The 10,045-nt window shown below is 49.7% G+C and overlaps 1 protein-coding gene across 6 annotated transcripts in view; it reads left to right on the plus strand.

The window, feature by feature from the left end:
• The first annotated feature begins 938 nt into the window (after positions 1–938).
• Positions 939–10,045, plus strand: part of Brpf1 (bromodomain and PHD finger containing 1) — an 18,816-nt gene continuing 9,709 nt past the window's right edge. For all 6 annotated transcript variants that reach the window (XM_005364999.3, XM_026788092.1, XM_013352914.2 and 3 more), the window contains exons 1-3: positions 939–1,322; positions 3,201–3,806; positions 7,911–8,870. In XM_005364999.3, coding sequence (XP_005365056.1) covers positions 3,211–3,806; positions 7,911–8,870 — 1,556 coding nt within the window. In that variant the 5' untranslated portion in view covers positions 939–1,322; positions 3,201–3,210. The remainder of the gene's footprint in view (positions 1,323–3,200; positions 3,807–7,910; positions 8,871–10,045) is intronic.

Here is a 10,045-nt window from a genome sequence, read left to right on the forward strand (position 1 = left end):
CGAAGAACTCAGCAACTTAACCACGTTCACACTGAAAGTGTCAGTCATAGTCAATGGGCTGTGTGTTTTGACACTGCCTTCCAATCAGCAACCCGTAACCACGTTGTCTAGCGCTGCCAATCTAAATTCCTCCGCTTTACCGTAAAGGACCGGGAACCTCCCCAAACCCAGTTCCCTTGCTGGTGCCACGCCTTCCCTCTGCCTTGTCGCCTTTCCGTCCCACACTACGTCTGTAGCCCCGCCCCTTGCTTCCCTAAGTCCCGCCCTTTCACCGTAGCTTTGTAGGGGGTTCCTTCGCAGTCCTATCTTCATCCCTGATTCAGCTCCACCTTTCAAGCTCACCCAAAGCTCCGCCCTTTTTTTCTTGGGACCCTCAGGCCCACTCTTCCGGCCGCCGCCGCCGCATCAAGGCGCCGCTTTCCAATGGCTCCGCCTCCTGGACACAAGCCCCACCCATGCCGGCCTATTCTTCCCGTCCCGCCCCTGCCCATAACTGCAGGCCCCTGCGGCGGCTTCGGCGGCGTCCCTCGGGCTCCGAGCCCTGCCCCCAGCTCCGCCTCGCCCTGCGCGCCCGCCCCGCCCCGTCGCCTTCCTCAGAGACCAAGGCCAGGTCCCTACCGCAGCCGTCGCGCCAGCAGGAGGGAGGGAGCAGGAGGCGGCGGCCGAGGGGGAGGGGAGAAGGGCGGGCTCCTCACACCCAGCCTCGCGCTCCCCGTTCGCGTTCGCAGATTCGCCACAAACGGCCCGAGGACCCCCACTCCCCACACTGTAACTTCAGTTTCCAGAAACTCCCCTCGAACATGGAGGCACTCCCGGGACCTATGCGCTGTTCAGACGACTTTTCCAGACCCATAAGATGGTCGCTTCCGCCTCAGCGGACCGGCGGGGATTCGTGGCGAAAGTGCGTCTTTGCAGCGCCACGGGGCCGCGTTTACCCTGGCGGACGCCGTCGCCGTCGCTGCTGCTGCCGCCGCTGCCAGAGCCTTTGCCGCCACAGTCCCGCTGCCGCTGTTCCTGTGCCGCCTCCGGGAACCCCCTTATTGTCCCGGTGGCACCGGGTTCCAAGGCCAGAAGACCCCAGAGCTTGGGAAACGCGAGGGCGCTTGCGGAATTGCGATACTGGGGCGCCGGCGGGACCGGGAGCGGCAGGGGTCAGCGCGGGAAGCCGGGCCAGAGCGTGCGGGGCAGGAGCTGTGGTGCCCAGCTCCGCGTCCCGGAGTTCGGGTTTCCCCTTCCGGGACCGTCTTCCCCGCCGGCCTCCCCGCGCGGGGTCGGAGCCCCGGCGGGCGCCCCCGGCGATGAGCCCGGACTGGAGGTGGCCGGTGAGTGCGGGCCGGGTCCGGGCGGCAGTAGCAGTGGAGAAGGGGCCACCTTGGCGAGGCGCGCCTAAGCACCTCCTGGACCCCTCGGGCGGGGAGAATTGACAGGCGAGCGTCCGCGGCGAGCGTCCGCGGTGACAGTGTGTGTCCTTTGAGTCTGCCTGGGCCAGCGGCAAGAGGGAAACCTTGTTTGACTTGTTACACTTTGACGAAAAGGAAGCGGCGCAGCATCCGGGAGACCCGGCTCCGCACCACGGCCCTGGTTCCACCCCTTGTCCCCTGCTTCCTTCAGCTCCTGCAGTTCCCGGGAGTAGATACTTCCTCCATACCTCTGGGCCCAGGGCTTTTAGAACTAAGTTCTGGTCACACCTTTGTGCCTCTGACACCAGGTCCCTGGGGACACTGTGCCAGTTTGGGAACCAGGCCAGCAAAGCCAGAGCGGCAGCGTTCACCAGGGACCCGGCTTGGAAAGAGTTGAGCTTGTTTGTGCCTGTAATTGCTTTAGTGTTTAAAGGTACAGCAGCAGGTAGGAAATAGAAGTGAGTTGGAGTTGAACGTGAAGCTTGACTGACTTGGAAGTCAGAGGCTTTCGACAGAGGGACTAACCTCAAGAGGAGAGGCTGAGAGTCAGTGTTTTTCAGGGAGGTCAGGCAGGCTTTGCATTGGTGGTCCCAAGCACCCTAGTTCAACTAACTCATCCTAAGAGAAACTGGGGCAGTGACTGACTAAGCTGGGCTCTCTGGGGTTTGGTGCCATCTGCTGTCTCTACTCACCCAGAAACATCAGGGTGGGGGAGGGTTAGCCCTTGGAGACCCCTGGAACATAAAGCCTAGATTTTTGTGTTCCTGTTTGTGCCCTTAGGGCCTGGCACTTGGTAGGCCCTGAGTTAATGTTGCATGAATATGTAAATGAGGAAATAAGTGTAGCCTGTGCTATTTTCCCTGGGTAAATGACTGTTGTCTCATGGTTCCTTCCTATATCTCCCCACCCAGCTCCAGGACTAGGATGAGGAGCCCTGTAAAGACCTCAGCAATGCACTGATGATGCAGTCCGGTGGTTTCTGTGGGAATCCAGGACTCATCGTTGGCAATTTACATATAGGCAATTTTTATCCTTGCAATTTGGTGGTCTTCTCATTCAATTATTCATTCAACATGATTTTCATTTATTTGCCAAGGCTTGAGAGTTCAGTCAGTGCTTGCTAGAAACTGGGGATTTAGAAATAGATAGGTCTGGTGTCTACTGAAGATCTCTCAGTAGACTGGGAGAAGATAGAACTGGAAAATGTCACACTGGAGGTGAGACTAGAAGGCTCTGGGAATAATTTTTCCACACAAGCCTCAAAGAAGCCATAATAAAAGTATCATTTGAACTAGGTTTTGAAGAATCTGTGGGAGCCAAGCAATCAGCATTCCTAATAAAGAGAGATTATAACACCTTTGCACCTTGAGAGATTATACCATTCAGGGAATAGTAGGCCTCTGTGCGTGTAGACAATTACAGCTTCTGAGAAGAATCCAGAAAGGAAGACTAGAGCCAAATAGTGAGAGGAATCTCTTGAATGTTATCCTAAGAAGCTGGCGCAACGAGAGCTTTTAGTTGTGTCACTGGTATGATCACTGCTACTTGGTAGAAGATCACTCTTGTCATTTTATGTGAGACTTGCCTAAAAGAATTGAGACATAGGCAGGATGACCAAGCAGTAGGTCTTGAGGACCTGTGCCAAGACCTTGGTAAAGGAGCTGGCACTTGGAGATGCTCTAAAGAGAGACTGGCCAGGACATGTGACCTTGTGAGAAGGGAAACTGGAGAAAGTGGGTTGTATGGTACAGAGACTGAAAGCTCTTGTCAGGCCTGTGCTAACTGATCTGTATATTCCAGATGTGACAGCATGGGGGTAGACTTTGATGTGAAGACCTTCTGCCACAACTTGCGGGCAACTAAGCCACCATATGAATGCCCTGTGGAGACCTGCCGCAAGGTTTACAAGAGTTACAGTGGTATTGAGTACCACCTATACCACTATGACCACGACAGCCCACCACCACCACAGCAGACTCCACTGCGCAAGCACAAAAAGAAAGGGCGTCAGTCACGACCAGCCAATAAGCAGTCACCCAGCCCCTCTGAGGTCTCACAGTCACCAGGCCGAGAGGTGATGAGTTATGCTCAGGCCCAGCGCATGGTAGAGGTGGACCTGCATGGCCGTGTCCACCGCATCAGCATCTTTGACAACCTGGATGTGGTATCAGAGGATGAGGAAGCCCCTGAGGAGGCCCCAGAGAATAGCAGCAACAAAGAGAACACCGAGACACCCACGGCTACACCTAAATCAGGCAAGCATAAGAACAAGGAGAAACGCAAGGACTCCAACCACCACCACCACAGTGCTCCCGCCAGTGCTGCTCCCAAACTGCCTGAGGTGGTGTATCGAGAGCTGGAGCAAGACACCCCTGATGCACCACCCCGGCCCACTTCCTACTACCGGTAAGGACACTACACCCTCCTAGAGAGGTGACGGTCTGATAGGGAACAGCAGGGTGAAGGACAGCACTAGCCGTGCAAAGGGAGTGTGAACTGAATGCAGCACTATAGGCAGGCACATGCTAGGTCCTGTGTTCATGCTTTATAGCCACCTTGCCCCTCTTTTTTTGTTTTTTGTTATTTGTTTTTTTTTAATTTAATTAAGGTTTGGTTTGAGGGGGTTGTTAGTTTTGGTCTTTTGAGACAGGGTTTATCTCTGTAACAGTCATTCATGGCTGTTCTGAAACTTACTATGTAAACTAGGCTGGCCTCAAACCAACAGAGATCCACCTGCCTCTACCTCCCAAATGCTGGGGTTAAAGGCATGTGCCACCACTGCCTGGCTTGTTTTTTGTTTTTTGTGATTTGTTTTTGAGATGGCCTCACTGTTTGTCTGACTGCCTGGAACTCACTGTAGCTCAGGCTGACCTTGAGCTGACAAGTGAGCCACCCACCTTTTTCCTTCTGAATGTTGTATGACATTGCACCAGCTATAGCCACCTCTTTATTCCCAGAACTCTCTCAAGCAGTCATTGTTCTCATTTTAGAAAGTACCAGGCCTGTCAAAAGTCACTTGCTAGAAATCTCTGAGCTGAGGTTGAGACAAGTCCTCCAAGCCTCAAAGCCACACTGTTCTCCTACACCCAACATCCCAGCTCTGATTTCTGACCCTTTTTACTTTTTCACTGCGTGGCCATGGCCTGGTGTTCTAGAAACCTATCTGCAGAGCAGGTGCAGTGTTCCTCTCTAGGGCAGAAGACATTGGCTCAGAAGGTCCTAAATGCAGGTGATAAATCTGTGATGAAATGTTCTGTTACTGCTACTTGTCCTTTATCAGCTTTGTGAGCAGTGTTTCCACTGTTGACACGTACCTCGTCAGTGACTCTTTTGTTTATTTATTTATTTTTCTTTGGATTCCATTCCTTCTAAGGGCTAGTCTTAGTGGCTTCTATTGAAGTTGCAGACATTCTTAATTTTTTTACAAAAATCTTTTTTTTATAAAAAAATAAGTAATTTTTTATTTGTGTGTGTACACATTCATTTTGCATCATAGCACCTGTGGAGGCTGGAGAACTACTTGTGGGGGTCAGTTCTCTCCTGCCATGCACTCTCTCCTACCTACCCACTTAACTGTCTTGCTAACCCTAAAATCACAGACAGACAAAATAAAGCTAATTCTTTTCTTTCTTTTTTTTTTTTTTTTTTTTTTTTTTGGTTTTTTTGAGCCAGGGTTTCTTCTGAAGCTTTGGAGCCTGTCCTGGAACTCCCTCTGTAGACCAGGCTGGCCTCAGACTCACAGAGATCTGCCTGCTCCTGCCTCCCAAGTACTAGGATTAAAGGTGTGTGCCACCACTGCCTGGCAAAGCTGATTCCTTTAACATGAGTGAAAAAAGATGTGCAGTGGGTGGGCAGTGTGGTGGTGAACTATATATAGAAATTTCAGCCACAGGATGTAATGAAAACCAAGTGGAGTTCTGGCTCCCAAAGCCAGGAGAACACTTTGTTCATTTGTCTTTATTGTAAAGGCTCTTATGTAAAAGCGGCTTTTGCTTTTGTAGTCCACTTGATATTACAGTGACTGGGAACACAGTGACTCTGTGTGTGTGTGTGTGTGTGTGTGTGTGTGTGTGTGTGTTTCCTTGTCCAAGTTTTAGTAAGTATTTTTCTCTCCTTTTGGCTGCGTTTTTCAACCCAGTTCCCCCCTCTATGATTTTCTACTCTTTCTCTTTTCTCTTAGAATTTACTATCATGCTTCTTCATCCCCAAACGTTTAGGCCCCTTTTGGGGCCTTCCTCTCCTCTAATGGCTCTTGGCATACATAATCTGTTCTCACAGGCAGTCCAGCTCAGCTTACTCAGCTTCTACTCTTCCCACCCCCCACAGTCACTTTTCTCTAGAGGAGCAGTTTTCAGCTGGTGTGCTGCAGTCAGTCGGGGTTATGTTGTGGTAATTATCATAGTTAGCAAAATTCCCTGTGTTTGGAAATGATTTACTTTTGCAAAAACTTAAGAAGGTCTGAGGTCGTCACTCTAATAACATTTTCTTTTGCTCAAATTCCAGTGCATTTCTTGAGGGGGAGGGAGAGGGTGGTTTGTCAGCTAGTGTGCCAAGAATTGTACTTGACACACAGCCCACCTATCTGTGCCACAGTTTGTAATCTGGGATCCTGTGGGAGTGTGTTATGTACCATCACATACTGTCATGTGTCATGGCAGAGGAACAGCCAAGACCTGATGTTTAAGAGAACTAGTCTAAGCCATAAAGCCATCTGGCTACCTCACACCAGCTCTGATCATACCCTTATTCCAGGAGCACAGGTTGAGCTCACCTTGGGTCAGAGGGAAAGGGCTAAGGGAGAAGCTGCCTCCTAAACACATTTTAGTCTCTTTCCTCCCTGCCACCCCCAAAATGCCTTTCAATTGAACAACAGTGAGGACCTATTTCTGTACAGTGAATCAGACATGATCCCTGCCTCTGTCTAGAGAAGGAGTTAGGCACAAGCAGCTACAATTCAAGGCAAGGTGGGTTAGGGCTATATAAAAGCTAATAATAAATTGACATCTATTTAATATGTACTCCATGCAAAGCACTGTTCTAAGTGTTTCTATTTATTAACTTATTTCATGCTTATAACAGCAGTGTCAGCATTACAACTCTATAGAAAAGGAAACCAAGGCCCAGAGAGTTTAGGAGGTTAGGTCATAAACTGTCATACAGAGACAGTAAATAACCCCAGAGCTTCTCTGCACCTGGCCTGCTTGGAGGTCCACTTTCCATGTTCTGCTAGAACATGCTGTGTGCCCCATGATTTAGCCACCTGACCCCCTTTAAATACAGGGTCTCATGTATCCTAGGCTGGCCTCCAGTTCACCGTGTAGTAGCTTTGAACTCTTGAGTGCTAGGATTTACAGCTATGCCATCATACCTGGTTTTATGGGGTGCCAGGGATTGAACCAGGACTTTGTGCATGTTAGGTAAGCACTCTACCAGCTGAGTATATCTCCAGCTCCTTGGCTGTTCACTTTTTTAATATCATTAAAAGTTATCATTTACTGAATATAGCCCTCGATCTTTTATCAGTAAAGCTTTGATACAGGGCAGAGCAGTGCTTTCCTGAACGTGACCAAGTGGCAGAGACAAAGTTTAAAACCAGGTTTGTTAAAAGCCAAACTCCTGTTCTTCTCTTGTACTCTATAGTTGACAGTCCTAGAGTCTAGGTGGCCTAAGGCAGGGTAAGGTGGGTACCTGCTATGTCACAGCCACTTAGAGCAACCCTCCGCTCTAAGCCTGCTGGTCAGAGAGTGCCAAAGTGAACGTGAAAAAGCTGGGGATAGAGACTGGATGCCAGCTCTGTCACTCCCTGGTGATAAGGCCTATCTGTAATAGGTTATTAACAATTTTTCTCAAAGCTTTACTTTCTTCATCTACAAATAAAGATGATAAGAACACTGATCTGCTAGCTGTAATGAGAACAGCTGTAACTTGGCATGGTGCCTGGCCCATAGTAAATGCCCAGTCCTTATCTTTCAAGGCTATCCAGAGAACAAACACAGTATGTAGCATTTGAGAGACCCCTAGCACCTTCTGAAAGAACATCCATGGTGTCTTTGGTACTTGTCAGCTTTGCTAAAACAGGCCTGTATTCATTTGCCATTGTTGTCCAAGGAACTGCCTTCCTCTGGCTGTACAATCCTTCATATTCCCCTGATGGGTCCTTACTGTTCCAACACTGGCCCTTTTAGGAGTCTTACTGAGCCTCTATACTTCATATGATGCCACAGTATGAGTACTAGAGAGGTAGGCCTGTGTTTATGACCAAGCGTTAGGGCACTTTCATACAAGTAAGCTGAGCAAGTTAACTTCCCCCACATTTAGGTTTCCTTTTCTGCAAGACAGAAATGGTTATAGTATGTACAAATAGGGGGATGGAATTGAGGACGAAGATGAAGGCTAGGATGAGACATGTGTACATGGGCAGAGGCTGAGTGCTTGGAGGCAAGCACAGTGCTTTATCTGAAGGGAAAAGATATCAGCCATGTGATGTCAAACTACCTGTGTGCACTTCAGGTACATTGAGAAGTCTGCAGAAGAGCTGGATGAGGAAGTAGAGTATGACATGGACGAGGAGGACTACATCTGGCTGGATATCATGAATGAGCGACGGAAGACAGAGGGTGTGAGTCCTATCCCACAGGAGATCTTTGAGTACCTAATGGACCGGTTGGAGAAGGAGTCGTACTTTGAGAGTCACAATAAAGGTGACCCCAATGCACTAGTGGATGAAGATGCCGTGTGCTGTATCTGCAATGACGGCGAATGCCAGAACAGCAATGTCATCCTTTTCTGTGACATGTGCAACTTGGCTGTGCATCAGGAGTGCTACGGTGTCCCCTATATCCCTGAGGGCCAGTGGCTATGCCGCCGTTGCCTGCAGTCACCTTCTCGTGCAGTGGACTGTGCTCTGTGCCCCAATAAGGGTGGTGCCTTTAAGCAGACAGATGATGGCCGCTGGGCCCACGTTGTGTGTGCCTTGTGGATCCCTGAGGTCTGCTTTGCCAACACAGTCTTCCTAGAACCTATTGACAGCATTGAGCATATCCCACCAGCCCGCTGGAAGCTCACCTGCTACATTTGCAAACAGCGGGGCTCTGGAGCCTGCATCCAGTGCCACAAGGCCAACTGCTACACAGCCTTCCATGTGACATGTGCCCAGCAGGCTGGTCTCTACATGAAGATGGAACCTGTGCGGGAGACAGGTGCCAATGGCACCTCCTTTAGCGTCCGCAAGACAGCCTACTGTGACATCCACACACCCCCAGGTTCTGCTCGCCGCCTACCTGCCCTCTCCCACAGTGAGGGTGAGGAGGAGGAGGATGAAGAAGAAGATGAGGGTAAGAGCTGGAGCTCAGAGAAGGTCAAGAAGGCCAAGGCCAAGTCCCGGATTAAGATGAAGAAAGCTCGGAAGATCTTGGCAGAGAAGCGAGCAGCAGCACCTGTGGTGTCTGTACCCTGCATTCCGCCACACAGGTACATGTGCAGTGGGGCAGGAAGGGGAGGGGAAAAGCCCTCAGAGGGATTGTGGGGCCTAAGTAGAGTAGCCTGCTTGTCTTCCATCATAGCTGTGTGGAAGTGAGTCACCTACCTGACTTTTGCATTTGGAGCCAGAAACTCTGAACCTTTATCTGGTGGATAGAACATGTATTGAAGCTATCCCCCTCCCCCCACTCGAGACTGGGTTTTTATGTACCTTTGAAGTCTGTCCGGGAACTTACTCTGTAGACCAGGCTGACCTCAAACTCACAGAGATCCACCTGCCTCTGTCTCCCAAGTACTGGGATTAAGCGTGTGCCCCTCTTTTTGATGGTGTGCTTTGTTAAGATGAAACAGCTGGTGCTGGAGAGATGGCTCAGTGGTTAAGAGCACTCGCTGCTCTTCCAGAGGTCTTGAGTTCAATTCCCATCAACCAAATGGTGGCTCACAACCATCTGTAATGATAGGTCGTGTCCTCTTCTGGCGTGCAGGCAGAACACTGTATACATAAATCTTTAAAAAAGTAAATAAATCTTTAAAAAAAAGTATGGAAAAATGATCTTCCCATGAAAGAATCAATAAAAAGGGGAGAGGAGAAGGCTCAGAAAGTTGTGAAGGGACTGGGATGCAGCTCAGTTGTCAGATATGCTTGATATGCTTAGTATCCATAGAGATCTGGGTTCAGTCCCCAGTACAGGGGAAAAAAAAGTGGATGACATAAGCAACTTGATCATGTACCAGAGATGCTGCAGTGTCCTCCATGTTCTTAAGGGCCACCTTCCCCTGCTGTAGACTATGCCCTGTGGAGTGCTGCTCAGTCAGGCAATGATTGTCAATTGTTTTTAGCTGTCTTGTATTGTCTGGTTGACTTCACCATAGGTTTCTATCCTTGTAATTTATCTTCACTTGATCTTAGCAAAAGGCCAACAAGTGATGAGATACATTATCTTCTCCACAGGCTCAGCCCCCGAGATCAGAGTCTAACTGTACCTTGGGCTGCTGTGGCTGAGCAGACTTAGAAAGGCAGACTGATGTTGTTTTACCTAGCGTTGAGAGCTTGGTTTCCTCTCTGCTGTGTTGTGCCACTCAAGGCACTGTTGGTTATGCCGTAAGCCCCGAATTCCAAACTGCTCCTTCTCCTCTTCTTCCTTCTTTTTTTTTTTTTTTTTTTT

This window comes from Microtus ochrogaster, unplaced genomic scaffold (genome assembly GCF_000317375.1).
Source record: "Microtus ochrogaster isolate Prairie Vole_2 unplaced genomic scaffold, MicOch1.0 UNK1, whole genome shotgun sequence".
Lineage (NCBI taxonomy): Eukaryota > Metazoa > Chordata > Mammalia > Rodentia > Cricetidae > Microtus > Microtus ochrogaster.